This window comes from Aythya ferina, assembly GCF_964211825.1.
Source record: "Aythya ferina genome assembly, chromosome: W".
NCBI lineage: Eukaryota > Metazoa > Chordata > Aves > Anseriformes > Anatidae > Aythya > Aythya ferina.
This window is the reverse complement of record NC_140313.1, coordinates 7,457,506-7,478,162: the sequence shown is the minus strand read 5'-3', so window position 1 is coordinate 7,478,162 and position 20,657 is coordinate 7,457,506. Positions and strand designations below refer to the sequence as shown.

At 43.4% G+C, this 20,657-nt stretch overlaps 1 protein-coding gene across 8 annotated transcripts in view; it reads left to right on the top strand.

Moving 5' to 3' along the window:
- The first annotated feature begins 449 nt into the window (after nt 1-449).
- LOC311426276 (kinesin-like protein KIF2A) overlaps nt 450-20,657 on the top strand; it is a 109,105-nt gene continuing 88,897 nt past the window's right edge. For 7 of the 8 annotated variants that reach the window (XM_084502537.1, XM_084502538.1, XM_084502536.1 and 4 more), the window contains exon 1: nt 977-1,262. In XM_084502537.1, coding sequence (XP_084358663.1) covers nt 1,199-1,262 — 64 coding nt within the window. In that variant the 5' untranslated portion in view covers nt 977-1,198. Of the gene's footprint in view, nt 489-976; nt 1,263-20,657 lie in introns of those variants that run through there. The other variant, XM_084502534.1, reaches the window with a different exon arrangement.

Here is a 20,657-nt window from a genome sequence, read left to right as displayed (position 1 = left end):
AGTAAAAGACTGTATGCATACATAATGGAACCAGCAAGAACTGGCTTGACTGCTGAAGTCTGTCAAAGAAAGGAAGGATCAGGAGTTTAGCAGCGAGGAAGACTTCTGGCCTTCATCAAAAGACCACCAGAGTGCACTGGAGGACCACCCAAGGACTCCAGTACGCATGTGAATAGGGGCGGAAACCTGTTAATGATTCTTCAGAGACCTGATGAATATACAAGAGACTCACGGGAAATGAAATGAATATGTATTTTTCCCACTAATATAAGCACACTGTCAGTAACCCTTAGAGTGTGTGTGTGTTAGGCAGAACTCCCCCACACACCCGGCGCCATAACAAATACCTGCTTAATAACTTTGGTTATTGAGTTTTCACTGTGTCAGCCTTACTTGGACTGAAGCTGCTGGCAGGTTGGGGAGCAAGTACAAAGCATCCTTTTAAGCTGCTCCACTTGGCACAAGGGACCTCTACAAGCAGACATGAGGTAAATTAAGCTATTACACTAAAACTTCAGAGCAGCTCAGCCACCATCTGGTGCCACACAGGCGCCTGTCTGCAAGCCGGGGACAGGTGCGAGAGGTATAGGCTAGCACAGCCGCCCTGCGGCCACGATGAGCACGCCCCGGTCCGGCCCCGGAGCACGACTCTCTCGCCGGGCGTCGGCCCCTCACGAAGAGGGAGTGCCCATCGTGTGCCACTCGCGAAGAGTGGCTGCGAGGGAGCACTGCAGCACGGAGAGTGAGGAGGAGGGCGCGGGATAGGCGGAGCTCGCCATGCGTGGCCCTGCGGCCGCGGGACAAATACACTGGGAACCTCGAGGCAAGCAGCCTCGCTTCAGGCGCCCCAGTGCCAGGGTGCGCGGCGGGAGACCCAGCTGCGCGGGCCCAGCGTCCCCTTCCTCCGAGGTAGGGGGAGGAGAAGATCGCAGACGGCTGAAGAAGGCAATGACGACGCTTCTGCCCCCACCCCAAGCCGGTCCCGCCGTGACGCCACGGCGAAGCTCGCAGGCGCAGCAGCTCCTGGCGCCTGTTGTATCAGGCTGGTGCCTTTTCTCTCTTTCCCCCTCCTCCCTCTCCCCGTCTCTTCTTCCCTCCCGTCCGCCCACCTTTCTTAGAGCCGCCGTAGCTGTGCGCGCGCCTGCTCCGCCTCTTGCGTCGGCAGCGCCTCCGCTCTCTCCGGCTGCCCCATGAAGCGATGGCAGCGGCCAACTTCGGCAAGATCCAGATAGGAATCTACGTGGAGATCAAGCGCAGCGATGGTCAGTGGGGGTTGGCCGGCGGTAGGGGCCTGTGGGAGCGGCCGCAGCCCGTGGCTGGGTACCGCCGCCCCAGTGCGCAGCGGGGATCGGGGAGGGGGCTGCTTGCGGAGCCCATTGTGTGCGTGGGGTCACGGAGGGGCCGGGTCTGGCTCGCGCTGCGATTGTCAGGAGAGCGCTCGTGCTCGGCGGTGGAGCGCGGTTGCGAGCGGCAGCCGTTGGGGACGGGGAGGCTGCGGCAGCGCTGGGAGGAGGCAGGGAGGGGCGGCGGCAGGGGTAGAGGGTTGAAATGTGGGGGGAGAAAGGTGAGGTGAACGAGAGGGGGACGCGTGAGGGAAGTGTGGATGGGCTGGGCTGGTGGGGGAGGGGAGGGGAGGGGAGGGGAGGGGAGGGGAGGGGAGGGGAGGGGAGGGGAGGGGAGGGGAGGGGAGGGGAGGGGAGGGGAGGGGAGGGGAGGGGAGGGGAGGGGAGGGGAGGGGAGGGGAGAGGTCAGGTCAGGTCAGGTCAGGTCAGGTCAGGTCTGAGGTGGGTAACGAGACGCGTGGGGTGTGTCTGGATGGGGGCGATGAGGTGATGGGGGGGAGGAGAGCCTGGGGAATCTTTAGCATGGAGGTGGGAGGGGATTAGATGACGGAGGGAGGAAGGGGCTTTAATATAAAGAAATAACTTTGTTTTCTCTGGCATACGAGCTGTGTTCTCAAAAAATTACACTACAGTATGCACTGACAGAAATGCCTTTGAACACTTCCATCACATGACAGAAAGCTTGATGGTATTATTTCACATGTTCTTTATGATTAAAATATAAGAAGAGTGCTTGCTGTTTATGCCTGAGTTGTTATTTTTCTGTTGGGGATCCAGTGTTTGTCATCTTGCCCAGCATCTCCTGGCAGGAGCGTGTATGTTACTGTCTAGGAATACACATGAATAAAGGATGTGTGTGTGTCACATTTAGTGTGCTAACTGTATTTTGTCTGGATGGGGAGAACTGAATTGGGAAGTTCACTAACTGAAAGGCAGGTCACTTGGGACTTCCACTCTTTAATTTGAGTGGGAATATGTCATCTGTTCCTGGCCTCTGTGAGATCTATGAAACCTACTAAACCAGGGTAGGGTTCTGCTCACATTTTCTTGAAAGTCTTTTAATTTCTTCAGTGTTCAGGAGCTTGCTAAAGAATAATCAAATGATTTTAATGGAAGAAAGACACGGAGGTCAAAAGCACTGAAGTTAGCATGGTTTTGTCATGAGGCAAGAAATGAGCAGCAAGTCTTCATGCAGCTATGTCTCATAGTACAGTTCAACCCTACAATAAAAATCAAATGCTCAGTGTTAGCTGGATGCTGTATTAAACCTAACCCCTCAATTTGTGCTTAATGGCTTGTGTGTCATGTGAAGAATCTGATAGGTCTTGCAGTTATTTGCATAACTCCTGCAGATCTCTGTTTGAGGTTTCAGAAAACCTCACTGTAGCAGTTTGTAAAACTATTTTTCTGAGGCCTGTGTCAACTTCTAATACATGTTACTGACTGTTTTATATATCTTTTGGAAAATAAGGGATGAGAATGCTTTGCTGCATTTTCCACGTTGCAGGGTTCTTCTCTCTTCTAAAATCCAAAGTGAGAACAGTAACTTGAACATAATACTTATTTTCATTACTGTTAACGATTCACATATTTTGCTGTATCACTTATATATGTGATGCAGCATATTAAATATATTACACATCAGTAATATACTAGGAGGATGTTTTTACAACAGTTGTGCAAACCGTTGAGCATTTTTGTTAGCTTGGTCTTTGTGTGAGCAACTACAGTACAGTGTTGTACCAAGGTTAGTGGGTTCCGGCTATTGTGATGTTTGCTTGTTTTCCATTGAGACTGGTGGAAGATATATCTCTAGGTATGCAAAAAGGAACATTTTGAGACAAATATCGAAGTATAGCCTACACTAGATTGCATTTAGATTGCTTTGCCTTTCAGAAGGTGGGTTACCAACCTGGGCTGTGGTTGCACAGGCAATCAAGATTGATTTGTCTGTTTCTAACAAGTGGAGTGTGCCTCTGTCAGCTGTGTTGTTCCTACAAACCTTCTCTCCCATCCACTGTAGTCAATATGTTTTTTTTTTTTTTTCTCCAGATTATTTAATGCATTAATTGCATTAAATTAGCAAACTTGTGGATGTGATAGGTTTCCTCAGCATTAGTGAGTTCAAATGACTCTCAGAGGGTCTGTGACCCCAAAAGTATCAGTGTGTAGGAAATGTATGGCTGGGATGAAGTGTGAAGTTTGATCTCCTTCAACAACCGTGAGCTACCTGGATCTGCTGAACTCAGACCTGTATCCCAGGTAGAATCAGGGCTGTGTATCATACCAGCTACCCTAGGTTGAAAGCACAATTAAAGCTGTTTAAGAATCTTGAGAAAGCAGTTTGTTGGTCAGTCTGGGCTTTTTTTCACATTGTCTTGTCCGTAGGAAGTATTTTTTTTTTAAACTAAATGTTGTTTTGAGAGGTAAGTATAATAGTTCATTAAAATTTCCTTACTTAAGTGTTCATTTGCTGAATAAAATAGGTTTACTTTGTTAATGGGGTCTTTTTGCACTTTTTCCCATCTGTCCATAAGTATGCTAAATGCTTTTCTGAATACAGAGCTTTATTAATTCCAGATAAGTTTTTTTTTTTTTTTTTTTTTTTAAATAAAAAGAAGAAATAGGAGAATAACATTTTTGGTAAAACATCACTGTTAAAATTTGTACTTGTTCACTACAACAAAATTGCAAAGAGATGTAAAACACAATAAATGTGAAAACAAGACCAGAACATTCTGGAAATAAAAGTGACTTATATATTACATTTTTGAGGACTGACACTGCAGAGTTGCTTGCTGTGTATCTGTTTTTTCTCAGTGGGTAAACATTGGTATAAACATTGTCTAGAGTTACAGATAATATTTCCAGTTATAATTACATGGGATAACTTGTTATATTCATGTAATATAAAAGCATATTTAGGTGGTCAGCTAGTTTGGCTTTTTATAATAATTTCTGATACTGAAATTTACTACTTATTTCAGCATAGTTCATGTATGTTGCTTGAAATATGCCTTGATAGTCTGCCTTGGAAACAGGAACTCATTCATTTTAGGTTGTGAATTGCTAACAATGGACTACATTTCCAGTCTTGAAAAATGTGCCTTATCACACAGAAGAGCTAGAGCACTAGAGAGTAGGCCAGAACATAGCTGCAAGACCAGCTGTAAGAGTTTCATTCTGTCCAGATGTTCCTTTTTGAGGTCTAAATATGGACATTTGTCTGATGGTAAATTCCCTCTACTAAAATAATAATAGCCCACTGCTTTGCAAGTGAACTTATACCCATATCTCCACTTCTTGTGCATTATCCAATTAATAATGACAAAGACCTACATAATCATTTGGAAAAATAACATCTCACTTTTTTTTTTTTTTTTTTTCATTAGTTCAGTCTTTTGCTGAAATAGGATAAATCAGTCTTACGCCCTACAGACCTTTAGTAGGCTGATTGGTATTTTTCCTTTACATTTCCAGTCCAGTCATGTTCTGTCATTTTCTTCCTCAGGCTGAAGCACTGGAACAGGTTGCCCAGAGAAGTTGTGGATGCCCCATCCCTGGAAATGTTCAAGGCCAGGTTGGATGGGGCTTTGGGCAACCTGATCTAGTGGGAGATGTCCCTGCCCATGTCCGGGGTTTGGAACTAAATGATCTTAAAGGTCTCTTCCAAACCAAACCTTTCTATGAGTCTATGATCCTATTCTCTCTGTCTTTGCAAATCTGAAATGCTACCTAGAAGAACAGAGAAATTAATTATATATTTGCTCATTTGGAAAGGGGAGGGGGGAATACAGATGGGATTAACCATCAAATGGTGTTAAAAAGAAAGATCACGAGCTTGTGTTCTTGTATTATGGGAAAGAAATTAACTTGAGAACTGTCAGTGTTATAAAGAGAAAACTTAAAAATGATAAAGGAAAATAAACTAGGAACAGTTATCACATGGAACGTGTTACCAGAGGACATGGATGCTGGAAGCCTAACAGAATTTTAAGGAGGATGTTGGTATGGATGGTAGGAATATCCAATTCTATACTTAAAGCTTAAAAAATTTACACCTGCAATTGTAAAAGGTAGTTTCTGTTCTACCTGAGTTTGTAGTTTAAATAACCTCCAACTGATGGGAGACAGGAAGAAATCTTGTCTGAGGCTGTGTTATTTTGTAATTGCCTCTTAGGAATTTTTTTCACTTGTCTCTGAAGCAGCTGGAACTGGTCATGGTCGAAGACAATCCATCTAGTCCAAAAAACTACTGGCAGCTCCTCTATTTATAGGCTTGCCAAAACATCATCATAACTCTTTAACCTTCAAAAATAAAGGAGACTATTTTTTTTTTTTTGTAACAGTAAGGGCTGTGAGGGTTGTGTTTTGTTTTGTTTTGTTTTCTTTAAAGCTCAATGTAGGTGAAATTGATGTTTGTTGATGTTGAGAGGTCTATACCATCCTTTGTGTTTTGGGTAATCCCATATGACGATCTTGACATTTACGTGCAGCTCCCAATAGCAACAATGATTTTATAGTAAGATAGAAGGTATAATGACACTATGAAAATTCATAATGACACTATGAAAATTCTGTTCAGGATTGGGTAGTCACCCTATTTTACAAGCTCTTGAGGGTATATTTAAATGGTAATGTGCTTTTTATTCATTCCTTTGGTGACATATATCTGTTCTTTCCCTGTGATTAAGACTTTTTTGTTACCACATTTAAATCATTTGACCTCATTACCTAATCCCTATGTAAGCCATACTGGTACAATGTGTCTTTGTCTTTCCCTAATGGCCAGATCACACACAGGGCATCAAGTCCTCAAGTTTGCTATTTTTGGTAGAACTAATGGGACCAACATTTAGACTTACTTATCCAGTGTAGGTTCTCATCTTGTTCCATCCAGAATTTCTGGGCACTGTTCCTTAGAGAAGTTTTGACCAGGAGGATGTGTTAAGTTTACTGTGTCATTTTTAAAATGGCTTTATAAGCATTCAGCTCATGATATGCAATAAGTAGATTTTCACTGTAACTTGCTGTTTATGAGGTATTTATGTAGGCCTTCTGTATTTTGTATCAATAGCTCTATTGTGGTTTAACCCTGGTAGGCAGCTAAGTACCACACAGCTGCTATATTTGGTCTAGCACACCCCACACTCCAGTCAAATGTGTTGTCATCTCAAATCCTTTGTGCCTGGCCTGGTTTCAGCGGGCATAGAGTTAATTTTCTTCATATAATCTACTATGGTGCTGTGTTTTGGATTTAGGATGAGAATAATGTCGATACCACGCTGATGGTTTAGTTGTTGCAGAGCAGTACTTACACTAAGTCAAGGACTTATCACTTTCTCACACTGCTCTGCCAATGCACAAGAAGCTGGGAGGGGACAGAACCAGGACATCTGACCCAAACTGGCTAAATGGATATTCCATACCATATGACGTCATGCTGAACAATTAATATGGGGAGGCTGGCCAGAGTGGAGGGGAACTGCTGCTTAGGGAGGTGTTATATATGGAGTGGTAATTCGTGTCGAGAAAATGGTTGATATTAATAAAGAAGGGGGAGATTTGGGAATGTGGCCATGGGGGCTGGAAAATCCCGTGATTGAGATAATGTTAGACTCTTAACGACAAGGCCATCAGGAATATAAAAGAGTTTAGAGGGAACAAAGAAAGGTGATTCAGGAGACTCCATGCAGTCTCAGGGTTTCTTGTTCTCCAGCTGGTTCTCTTGTTCTCCAGCCATTAAGGCATGGATGTTTCTGTGTGTTTGCTGCTGTTGTTACATTCAAAGTTGTCTGACCAATGAAAAGTTGTTTTGAAAAGAACTGCTATGGAGAGAAGGGTATAAGAGGGGAGCCTGCCCTCAAGAAAGAAGAGGAAGAAGAAAAAAAAAGGCAACACGATGAAGTTACATCAATAAAGAAGCAGGAAAAAGAAGTGAAGAGGAACAGGCTGGCAGAATGGAGACCAGGACAGGAACAGGCACGTTGATTGCCTCATGAAGATAGGTTCGGCCAAACTCGGCAAACTGCTCAGAGAAGGTCATACAGAAAGTCGCTGGAAATAGGCGCACTGGAGCTGGAGAGAAGCTCGAGCTGAGAGAAGTGGACCTGTGCACACAACTGCTTCTCGCTGGTAAGCAGTTGCGCATTATGGGGAATCATACGTCCTTAGGAACAAAGACTGTCCTGGTAGCCTTACAGCTTATTCTCCTTATTAACAATTGGACAGTTTATGAGCCTGAAATATGGGACCAAACTGAGGTCAAGGTGTGGGACTCTGCAACTAAAAACGACAAGGTTGCAGTGGGATTGCTTGGCACCTGGCGAGCAATCTCTGAGGCCTTAAAGAGCCATGTGGGAGGACCACAGTCAGGAACATGTGGTTTGCCAGATAGTGAGGGAACTGCAGGTTCTTTTACTGATCCGACTGCTACGCCATCGCCATGGGCCCCTCTGCTGCTACAGCCATCGAAGGCTTTTGCTGTTACAGAATCACAGAATCACAGAATTTCCTAGGTTGGAAGAGACCTCAAGGTCATCGAGTCCAACCTCCAACCTAACGCTAACAGCCCTCCACTAAACCATATCCCTAAGCTCTACATCTAAACGTCTTTTGAAGACTTCCAGGGATGGTGACTCCACCACTTCCCTGGGCAGCCTGTTCCAGTGAACATCGCCCCCTGCTGACCTGAACATGCCTTTTGACCCAGGCCTCTTGGCCTTCACAAGGAGATGGATATGCTTTTCTTCGATCTGGGAAGAATGGGATACATAAGGCCCGAAGAATGGAAAATGGAGACCGTTAAGTCATGGAACTGAAAGGATTGTTTGTTACCTTTCCTGATTGTACATATTTATAGGCATACTCGGGTTTAGTATGTAAAGCAATGTTCTGTATATTTAGAATGTTTGATGTTTGTGTGTGCATGTTGGTGGAGCATAGACTCCCCGCACACCCAGTGCTGTTTACTTGCCTTTTATACCTTTTAGAAATATTTGTTTTATAAATACTACAAAATTCAGATTGAGTTGAGACCTCATTTATAACACAGGGGATGGGCATTGGTCAGCGGGTGGTAAACAATTGCATTTTGCATCACTTACTTTGAACATTATCTTATTATTATTATCATTATTATTATTATTTACATTCATTTTCTGTCCTATTAAACTGTCTTTATCTCAACTCATGAGCTTTTACTTTTTTTCCTCCAGATTATCTCCCCCATCCCACTGGCGGGGGGATGTGAGCAAATGGCTGTGGTACTTTGCTGCTTACTGGAATAAACCACAACAGTCATTTTGGTGCGCAACTTGGGGCACAAAGGGTTGGGATAACAACAGATCTAACCAAAACGTGTTAAAACAAAATTGTTATAAGCATTAGACAAGATTAATATTTGCTAATCACAGTGCTGCTTTTTTTAAATCTCAGGTCTGCTGTCTGTTTTCCAAATTGTTTTGTATAGCATATTATTTACTGTATGTATTCCCTGTCATGCTTTTTATCATTTCTGGGGGCTGATTTAAGGTTATTATTTTGATGTATTGTGTAACATTGGCTTATGATATGATAAAATTGTTGGTTCTTTATAGCTTACAATGATGCATGCCCACATCTGGTGAAGATGTCTTCACCAGGCCATGTTCAACCTGGTGAGGCTCACTTGGGTGCAGTCCATACAACTATGCAACTTCCCAGTCAAGTATTAAAGATGACAAGCAACCTAGCAATCAACACATCATGACTGAGCAAACTCACATCAACAGCTCATGCTGCCCACCTTCTCCCACAGCTCCAAGGTCCTACCTGCTTATCATACCCAAGTGATGGTTTCAGTGACCTCATGTCAGTATCCGCCTACACAGCAGTGTTTACACTAAGACAAGGACTTTTCAGCTTCTCACGCTGTTCTGCCAGTGGGCAGGCTGAGGGTGCAGCAGGAGCTGGGAGGGGACAGACCCAGGACAGCAGACCCAAACTGGCCAAGGGGGTATTCCATACCATCTGACGTCATGCTAAACAATATATAGGGGTGGCTAGCCGGGGTGGGAGGGCCGGCTGCTTGGGAATAGGCTGGGCATCGGTCAGCGGGTGGTGAGCAATTGCATTGTGCATCACTTGTTTTGTACACATTATTATTAGTAGTACTATTATAATAATAATTATAATTTTCCTTTCTTTCCTGATCTAATAACCTGTCTTTATCTCAACCCACAGGCTTCGTTTTTTGTCTGATTCTCTCCCCCCATCCCAGAGAGGGAGGGGGGAGCGAATGGCTGTGTGGTACTTAGCTGCCGGCTGGGTTAAACCACACCAGTTGCTTTTAGCACACAGCATGGGGCTCGAAAGGTTGAGATAAAAGATCTGACCAGAGCATGTTAAAACAAAAATTTTATAAGCGTTACATCAGTTTAATAGTTGTTAATCACAATGCTGATTTTTGTGATCTCAGGTCTGCTGTGCCTGTTTTCCAAACTGAGTTATATAGCACATTACTTAGTGTATGTGTTCCCTCTTGTGCTGCTTATCCTTTCCGGGGGCTGATTTAGGGTTATTATTTTGCTGTACGGTGTAACACTGGCTTATGATATGATAAAATTGCTGGCCATGAGACTAACTTGGTATTTGTACTCAGCATTGCTGTCACCTCCATACTTTGGGAACGCTACCTCAGAAACTATTAATAATTACACGCTTTTGGTGTATTGCCCAGTGATCATTCTATCCCTAGTCTCAGCTTGGTGTCCCCAAAAAGTAGCACTGTTATCCCAGCCCCACATACCCCCATGACAATTACACTCCCATTACAATGACCTGTAGTCATTGGTCCCAGCCAACATGGGTTCACGAGGGGAAGGTCCTGCCTAACAAATTTGATTTCCTTTTATGATAAGATCAAGGGAAGCCATCCGATGTGACCTTTTTGGATTTCAGTAAAGCTTTTGACACAGTTTCCCATAGGATCCTACTGGACAAAATGTCCAGCATACAGCTAGACAAAAGCATCTTACGATGGGTGAGCAATTGGCTGACAGGCAGGGCTCAAAGGGTTGTGGTAAATGGGGCTGCATCAGGCTGAAGGATGGTCACTAGTGGGGTCCCCCAGGGCTCCATTTTATGGCCAGGTCTCTTCAATGTTTTTATAAACGATTTGGATGTAGGACTAGAAGGTGTTTTGAGCAAATTTGCTGATACTAAACTTGGAGGAGTTGTTGACTCTGCTGAGGATGGAAAGGCCTAGCAGAGAGATCTGGACAGATTGGAGAGCTGGGCAATCACCAAACACATCAAGTTTAACACGAGCAAGTGCCGGGTCCCGCACCTGGGACGGGGCAGCCCTGGCTATATGTACAGACTGGGCGACGAGACGCTGGAGAGCAGCCCCGCAGAGTGGGATCTGGGGGTTGTGGTTGACAGCAAGCTGAACATGAGCCAGCAGTGTGCCCTGGCAGCCAGGAGGGCCAAGCGTATCCTGGGGTACATCAAGCATGGCGTCGCTAGTCGGTCGAGGGAAGTGATTGTCCTGCTCTACTCTGTGCTGGCACGGCCTCACCTCGAGTACTGTGTGCAGTTTTGGGCACCACAGTACAAAAAGGATGTGAAACTATTGGAGACTGTCCAGAGAAGGGCTACAAAGATGGTGAAGGGCCTAGAGGGGAAGACGTATGAGGAGTGGATGAGGGCACTTAGCCTGTTCAGCCTGGAGAAGAGGAGGCTGAGGGGAGACCTCATCGCAGCCTACAGCTTCCTTGCGAGGGGTAGTGGAGGGGCAGGCACCTATCTATTCTCTTTAATGACCAATGATAGAACCCAAGGGAATGGTGTCAAGCTGTGACAGGGGAGGTTCAGGCTGGATTTTAGGAAGAGGTTCTTAACTGAGAGTTTTGTCGCACACTGGAACAGGCTCCCCAGGAAAGTAGTCACAGCACCAAGCCTGTCAGAGTTTACAAAGTATTTGGACTGTGCTCTTAGTCATGTGGTCTGAATTTTTGGGTAGACCTGTGTGAAGCCAAGAGTTGGACTCGGTGATCCTTATGGGTCCCTTCCAACTTGGGTTATTATATGATTCTATGAAAATAACTGCTGGATTTGCAAACAGATGCCTAGGAATACTAAAAAGCCCTTGTTTCTGCTATTCTGTTACCAGCAGCAATCGTCTCTGGATTCTCTAGATCTCTAAAAGCGATGGATTTTGCCCAGCCCTGGAAGAGAATAGATTTTGAAGTTGAGCTTCCTACACGTAATCCTGGTTACAATATAACTTGTTATCAAAGGTGTCTTTTAAAAAATACTGATGGAAATTCAGAGAGCAGTAATACTGAACCTAGGTGTGGAAATGTTACCTGTGATGTAGGAAATTATTCATATTGTTCCGAATGTGGTAATTACAGGAGTGCTAATATATATAATGCACACCAAAAACCGCGCGGGAATCATTTGGTAACTGGATGACCAGTCCCGAACTACAAAGGGTGGTATTGGCTATGTGGTAATAGGGCCCGGTAGGTGTTGCCCCTAGGATGGAAGGGAGCTTGCACCCTGGGGGCAATAATTCCAAACATAACCATTGTTGAGGATATTCAAAGCCAAAGCACAGGCATCCTTGGGACCCACCTACCCAGAATCAAGAGGACTTCCTCTAGTGGAGAGAGGAATAGCGTTTCAAAGTTTTGTGAGGTGGTTTTTCCCTTGGTTAGGGGTGAATGAATTAGAAAAAGACATTGTGAATATCTCAGCTGTAGTCAAAGAATTAGAAAATAGCACTCTAGATGCGATCCAGGCACTGCAAGAGGAGGTGACAAGTCTGTTAAAGATGGTATTCCAGAATCTACTGGTACTGGATTTATTACTGGCCTTGCACTTTGCAACTTGCAACTTGCCAGTTGCTGTATGTATGTAGACCAAACGGGGCGAATTGAGACTGATCTCAGAAATATTAGGGAGAAAACCAAGATCTTACATGAGGTGGCCCAAGACGACACTTCGTGGCGATTTAGAGACATTCGGGAAAAATTGACCTCGTGGTTGCCTGGATGGGATTGGCTCAAGCAACTATTTGATAGTATTCTAGTAATAATAGTACTGTGTATTTTGATCTGCTTGCTTATTCCTTGTATTATTCCTTGTATGACATATCAAAAATGTATGTTCTTGGCAGAGACTGTCATCTCCCATGACATCCGAAGAAAAATATTGTGCCCTAATGTTGGAAAAACTCGAGTGGGGGATGTGAAGAGGTTCAAAACCAACAATAGGAGTAAGAAAAGACGAAGGGGGAACTGTAAGAATTAAAGTTATGTTTTTGCAGTGCAAAATTCCACTAACTTTGCATATTTAAAAGCGATTGCACAGGGAATGTTAGTCATATAAAACTGCACATACAGGGCATAGTAACAAGCGTCGGGTAGGTTGTGAACCTATAGTACTCAGCCAATGAGGAATCAAGCATCGGGTAATAGGGGATATAGGGCTACGATACACTTCTGCTGCACACCCCTCCTTGCAGGACACCTGCCATTGCAATTGTGAATAAATCAGCTTCACAAGAGACCCTGTCTTAGAAAATTATTGGGATATTTCTCACAACAATGAACAGATTCCCAGAGATCCAGATGAAGTCAAGTGCACACAACCCATGTGGCAGAAATTTGTACGGAGCGCACTGTTGTTGTATGCCAATTCATTGGCAGTAATGACCTGGGAAGACGTATATGGTCTGAATTTTTGGGTAGACCTATGTGGTGCCAGCAGTTGGACTCAATGATTCTTATAGGTCCCTTCCAACTCGAGATATTCTATGATTCTATGAGTACAGATGCACAAATAACATAATATACCCTCAGTCTAGTCGCGTTCCATGAACTACCATGGCCACACTTAAAGAGTTTGGTCACATTCAATGAGAATTACCACGGCTAGATTGGTCAGTTGTGCAATTCATTAAAGCAACATGTTCACAGGTTCTTTGGATTGCTGGTGATAAATTCACTGTCTGTAAAGCACGTGCAAATCCCAAAATTATGAGTAACACAGCCTGGCTACAAATGTGTTAAAAGATATAAAGAGACTCTATAGAGATTTCTAAGTTTCCTGGGGAGGCACTTGGCATAACCAAGTGTACGAATCTTACTCAAATGCTTTCCAGTGGAGGAGAAGACAGACTCAGCCTGTCGACTGACCCCAGAACACAGAAGGTATCTTTTGCGATGGTATCTTCCCTAACATCTTCTCTCCCTGAAGCTAATTTATATAATTTTCTGTCTTTTAGGTGGAGCTTGAATGATACTAGTCACACATACATTTGTTATGATTGTTGCGAAATCTTCTTGCTTTGTTTTTAAAGGTATAGACTAGAAAAAAAATTAAAGAGCAAGCTCAGTGAGGCATGGTTACACCTTGGAGGCGGGTAGCCTTTGGGATGGAGGTGTGTTCTGATATTATAATATAAGTTAATTTCTAAGTCACCTCAGGCAATTATTCCACACCATCCACCCCATGACTATAGTCACTCAAGATTCAGGACATTTGGAATGTATCGGGTATATCACATATGTCCTTGTGATGAGGATTATCGAGTATATGTACATCTTGTAGGGATACTAGATGAAACATACGTTTCATCATAATCCAAAGTTTGACATACAGGGATACTGTCAATATGAAACACAATACAGTGAGTATTAATAAAACAAAAACAGGGTGAAGCATCTTGTTGAAGATTCCTGTGGCAGTTGGCAATCATCAAAACAAAGTGTCCCACCAACAGTGTTTTTCATCCTTCACTCCTTCCAACACTTGATGTACTTCTTCTATATCATGATGGACAGTAATCAGTCTTTTGTTCATTTTCCTGCACGTGTTTCAGCAACTGTTGTAGTAGTTTCTTCACCAGTGTAAGGTTAATACCAATAGGGGTAGGCAGCAGGTCATGAAGTAGAGTATAACTGGATGTAATAAGTTGGTAAGAGGTGACGGAAGCTGAGTAACTAAAATCACATCCTAGAATTTTGGTAAAATTACAAACACAAACGTTCGAGTGATTACTTGTATCTACAGTAGTATTATCTATGACTATGGAATCACAATGGGTTCTCATGCAAACAGCCTTTTCCAATATATACAAGTACAGTTTCAGGGGTTTCACTGGGATATATCTCAAAGTGACAAATGTTTTGTTCAGTGTCAAGGCAAATGTCTTGGGCTTTGAGAGTGTTACTTTCACAAATGAAGCCTTTTTGTTTGCACACAATACATGCATTTACATCAATCATCTGCCACTTTCCTCCCTTTCGATGGGCCCATAGTTTATGCTCCTTAGGATAGAGTATAGTTTCATTATGATTGAGTCCTAATGCAATAATTGGATATATATTGTATACTGTGGCATTGCTTATGGTAAGTATAAAGGCAATAAATTTATCACTTTCTGCATAATAGGTAAAGTTGACTAATTGCCACCATGCTTCAAACTCTTCTTCAAATTCTGAAGCATTATCCCAAATCAATAAATCGGAGCAACCTGATCTAGTGGGTGGCGTCCCTGTCTATGGCAGGGGGGTTAGAAATAGATGATCTTTGAGGTCCTTTCCAACCCAAGCTGCCATTCTATGATTCTATGATTCTATGATTCTATGAATTTTCAAATTTCAATGGGTAAGGTTCCTCCCTCTCTAATAATAGGTGCTGCTACAGACTGTATCCATAAATGCACTTGGATACAACTCAAGGCAAGGGAAGTATCACCTTGGGTTTTTCCGAGGGTATTTACAATTAATTATCATTTTCTTCAATTTGTTGCCAGTGGGGTAAAATGTCTGATAGGAGCCATTGGCTTGCTCCTAAGGCCGATAAGGGTGATTTTATCAGTCGTTCCAATTTCCTTAGGTCGTCTGTAGTAGCAGTTATTCTACTCATTAGGACCTTGGCATCAATGCTATTTAATATACCTATTCCTGTTCCCAATAATCCAGTGGCATCTCGTGGCATGCGCTGAGATTGTTTGAGAGAACGTCCATGTAACCCTGATAACCAGCTGGTGTAGGCAGTTCTCAAAAAGGTGGTAAATCTTGAGTTGATTTCTGAGATATTAATGCGCAGCACTAGCTCTACCCTTTTTAGATACCAGCTAGGGTTAAAGAGAACCTTTTATTGGCCCACATATTTAATTAGGTAAGGACCTGTGTTGAAGATGGAAGGAGTTAGATTAATGGGAGGCAGAGTTGGTACAATTTCAAACATCTGTAGGGGCAGAGACTTCTTACCCTTTGCAGTTGACATAGATGTTGCTGTAACGATCATAAATTCAAATAGTAATTTGGTGTCTCTGTAACCCCAAAGATGGTACATAATTATAGGTTTGGTGAAAGTAAAATTGTGCCAACAGTCGGAATTTGGTTCGGTTATTTTGTTACAGTCAGTACTATAATTTTTGGGTCTGGAAGAATCAGCATAAATTGTCTTAATTTCAGTCGGCCTATTGTAAGTAGACCCATTAGTTATTCGGCAACTGATTTGTATTGTCTGACCTGAAGTGGCTTGGAGATCAGCCATCCAAAGAGAATCATTACAACCCATTCATCTTTTGAAAATATTTTGTTTACATGTAAAACTGAAGTAGTGAGATTTAGGTCCTTTTTGTTTTGAGATGTTCCAACACTTGCACTATACTGTGACAATGTGACAGTTCCAAGGGTCATTATGAGATGTCACAGTGTCACAGTGAGATGTCTCAGCTCCATGCACAACCACAGTAACTAAGTTTTCCCTGACGGCACGTGTTCCCATAATTCCAGCGTATTTAACATGGGCTTGGGACCATGGCCATTCTGGGTCTTTCTGGCTACAAACCAAATGGGTTTGCATTAAGGTCAGGGTGAAGCATAGTTTTAGCAATCCAAACTGCTGATTTGTGATTCTCCAGCTGTCCACATGCAGTTCACTCAGGATTCCTGTGAACACAAAAGGAAATAAAATATGCTTGGTTGTATTCAACCAGCAGGATTAAAAAGAGGGTGAGATCCACTGGGTGCTAATCCGGTGTACATTTCCTGAACAATCTTTGGCTTCCCATGCATAGGGGTTTAGTTGAGCAGTGTTCTCTGAGTGTTTTCCATTGTGTCTCTTACACTTTCCTGACTTTTTCCGTCTATCAGGATGTGAAACAGGAATCTCTGCTAAGATTTTTGCAAAAGCATTGTGAGCAATTGTGGGGGAATGTTTATATCCTTGAAGAAGCCTATTATAGTATAATAGTATAATCCAAGTATATTGGATTCCTTTTCACGTGAAAGCAAACTGTGCTTTATCCTGTTCAAGAAGAATCATTAAGAACATATCTTTAACATCTAAGGCACCCATCCAAGGATGGGCAGTGACTTGTATCAATGTCACTATTTCTGCCATGTTCAGAACCGTGGCAGTTAAAGGTGTGGTATTAGCATTTAACTGTAATCTACTATAAAATGCCATTGCCTGGTTGGTTTCTTTACTGGCCACACTAGTGAATTGTAGGGTGAATAGGTCCTTTTAATAATGCCTCTTTCTTCCAATTCTGTTACCACCCTGTCAATTCCCATAAGCGGGTAGACTTTGGAATGGAGTTGTGTTTTGGTATTATAAGTTAATTTCCAAGTCACCTCAGGCAATTATTCCACACAGTTAACTGCATCAGAGGCTGAAGTGAGCCTAACTAGGAATGAGTGGCAAAAGCACCCCATTGTGACTGGCCCAGAAGCTCTGTGCATCCTTGGCATAGACTACCTCAAGAGAGGGTACTTCAAGGGTCCAAAAGGGTACTGATGGGCTTTTGGCATAGCTTCCTTGAGCACAAAGATTAAGCAGCTTTCTGCCCTGCCTGGTCTCTCAGAAGACCCTTCTGCTGTAGGATTGTTGAGGGTTGAAGAACAGCAAGTGCAAATTGCTACAATGGTGCACTGGCGGCAATATCGTACCAACAGAGACTCCCTGATTCCTATCCATGAGTTGGTTCATTGTCTGGAGAGCCAAGGAATGATCAGCAAGACTTGCTCGCTCTTTAATTGTCCCATATGGCCAGAGTGAAAGTCTAACTGGAGAGTGGAGACTAATGGAGACTATCATGACCTGAATGAAGTCACGCCACCGCTGAGTGCTGCAGTGCCGGACATGCTAGAACTTCAATACGAACTAGAGTCAAAGGCAGCCAAGTGGTATGCCACAACTGATATCGCTAATGCATTTTTCTCCATCATTTTAGCAATAGAGTGTAGGCCACAGTTTGCTTTCACTTGGAGGGGCGTCCAGTACACCTGGAATCGACTGCCCTGGGGCTAGAAACATGGCCCTACCATTTGACATGGACTGATCCAGACTGGAACAGGGGAAAGCTCCTGAACACCTGAAATATATTAATGACATAATTGTGTGGGGGCAACATGGCAGAAATTTTTGAGAAAGGGAAGAAAATAATCCAAGTCTCCTGAAAGCTGATTTTGCCATTAAACAGAGTAAGGTCAAAGGACCTGAACAGGAGATACAGTTTTTAGGAATAAAATGGCAAGACTGAAGTTGTCAGATTCCAATGGATGTGATAAAAAAAAAAATAACAGCTATGTCTCTGCAAAGTTTCAAAATGGAAACACAAGCTTTCTTGTCACCCCAACTGCTGGTGCTGGGCAGGACTCTCTACACATCATGCAACTGATGCTATGTGAAGTAAGGGTGTTATATCTATCACACAACAGGCTCAAATAGGAAATCTCAGTCTCCCAGGAATCTTGGAAGTGATCATGGACTGTCCCAAGGTCAGGGACTTTGGAATATCGCTAGAGAAGGAGGTGACGTGTGCTGAAGAGGCCTCACTGTATAGTAAACTAGCAGAAGATAAGAAGCAATATGCTCTGTTCACTGATGGGTCCTGTCATATTGTGGGAAAGCATCATTGGTGGTAGGTTGCTGTCTGGAGTCCTACACAAGTTGCAGAAACTGCTGAAGGAGAAGGTGAACTGAGCCAATTTGCATAAGTGAAGGCCATCCAGTTGGCTATAGATATTGCTGAATGGGAAAAGTGGCCAGTGCTCCCTCTCTATACTGATTCATGGATGGCAGCAAATGCCCTGTAGGGGTGGTCACAGCAATGGAAGCAGAGCAACTGGCAATGCAGAGACAAACCCATCTGCGCTGCCACATTGTGGCAAGATATTGCTGCCTGGGTAGAGAACCTGTTTTGTAAAAGTATGCCACATAGATGCTCACGTACCCAAGAGTCCGGCCACTGAAGACCATCAAAATAACCAGCAGGTCGATCAGACTGCTAGTACTGAAGTGGCTCAGGTGGATCTGGACTGGCAACATAAGTGTGAGTTCTTTATTATTTTATTTAACCGTGAATGTGAAACATGCTGCAATCAAGCAAGTCAAGAGGTTAAAGCCACTTTGGTTTGGAGGACAATGGCTGAAATATGGGGAGGCATGGCAGATTTATTATATCACACTCCCACAAACCCGCAACGGCAAGCGCCATGTGCTTACAATGGTGGAGGCAACCACTGGATGGCTGGAAACATATCCTGTGCCCCATGCCATTGCCTACAACACTATCCTGGGCTTTTAAAAACAAGTCTTATGGCAACACAGCACCCCAGGAACAATTGAGTCAGACAATGGGACTCATGTCCAAAACAACCTCATAGACACTTGGACTAAAGAACATTGTACTGTGGGTGTATCGCATCCCCTATCATGCACCAGCATCCAGGAAAATCGAGTGCTATAATGGACTGTTAAAGACTATGCTGAGAGCCATGGGTGTTGAAACATTCAAACATTGGGATACACATTTGGCAAAGGCCACCTGGTTAGTCAACACTGCCAACCAACCCGGACCTGCCCAGTGAAACCTGTTACGTACTGTAAAAGGGGATAAAGTCCCTGTAGTGCATGTAAAGAACACGTTGGTGAAGGCAGTCTGTGTTTATCCTGCCTCAGGAAAGACAAACCCATCGGTGGGACTGCTTTTGCTCAGGGACCTGGGTGCATTTGATGGATAATGCAGAACGATGGGGAAGTCCAATGAGTACCTCAAGGGGATTTAATGTTGGGTGAGAATAGCCAATGATTTGAATCATATGATATTAATTGATATATGATACTGCATGTCATCACTACTATGATTGGTGTATGCCATATTAATAGTATCACAGTAAGAGTCACCCAGATAATGACAAATGAATTTTGATGGAACCAAGCAAATTGCAGTGGTGATAGAACTGGACAAGCGCAACAGTATTGGAACCAGAGCTGGCCTCTGCATGGAACAATCCAACACGATTCATCATCTCTCCTGCCCTGATGGACTGCTATGACAGATGGAACCCAAAGTCATGGACTAAACAAATTCAACGGACATTTTAGAGGGATGACCCATACACCAAAGGAATATCTGTGTGTATATATCAGAAGACAGGAAAGTTTGTGGTGATTAATTGGGATGTACTGGAAAGTTTGAGACCCAAGCCTGACATAAATCATATGCGATAAAGGGTGGGTATTATCCTGGTTTTGGTTAGGATAGAGTTGATTTTCTTTATAGTGGCTGGTATGTTGCTGTGTTTTTTTATTTAGGAGAAAATTCATGCTGAGAACACACTGATGTTTTAGTTGTTGCAGAGAAGTGCTTACACTAAGCCAAAGACTTTTCAGCTTCTCATACTGCCCTGCCAGCGAGGAGGCTGGGGGTGCACAAAAAGCTGGGAGTAGACAGAACCAGGACAGCTGACCCAAACTGGCAAAAGGGATATTCCATACCATATGACATCAAGTGGAATGATAACAACTGGAAGAATAAAACTAGGGGGATGTGGCTGGGGTTGGAGGGGGAGCTACTGTTGTTCAGGGACTTGCTGGGCATCGGTGGCCTGTGGTAAGCTATTGCATTGTGCATCACTTCTTTTATTTATATACATATATATAATTATTATTATTTAATTTACTATTTTTTCCTGTCTTATTAAATTGTCTGTCTCAACCCTTTTTTTCAATTCTCTACCTGTCGTGGTTTAACCCGACCGGCAGCTAAACACCACGCAGCCGTTCGCTCACCCTCCCCCCTCCCTCTCTGGGACGGGGGAGAGAAATGGAAAGTGAAGCCCGTGAGTTGAGATAAAGACAGTTTAATAAGACAGGAAAAAAAAAAAAAATAACAAAAATAATAATAACAATAATAATAATGATGATACAATGGTGATAATACGAAAGTAATAATAGTATGTACAAACAAGTGATGCACAATGCAATTGCTCACCACCCGCTGACCGATGCCCAGCCTAACCC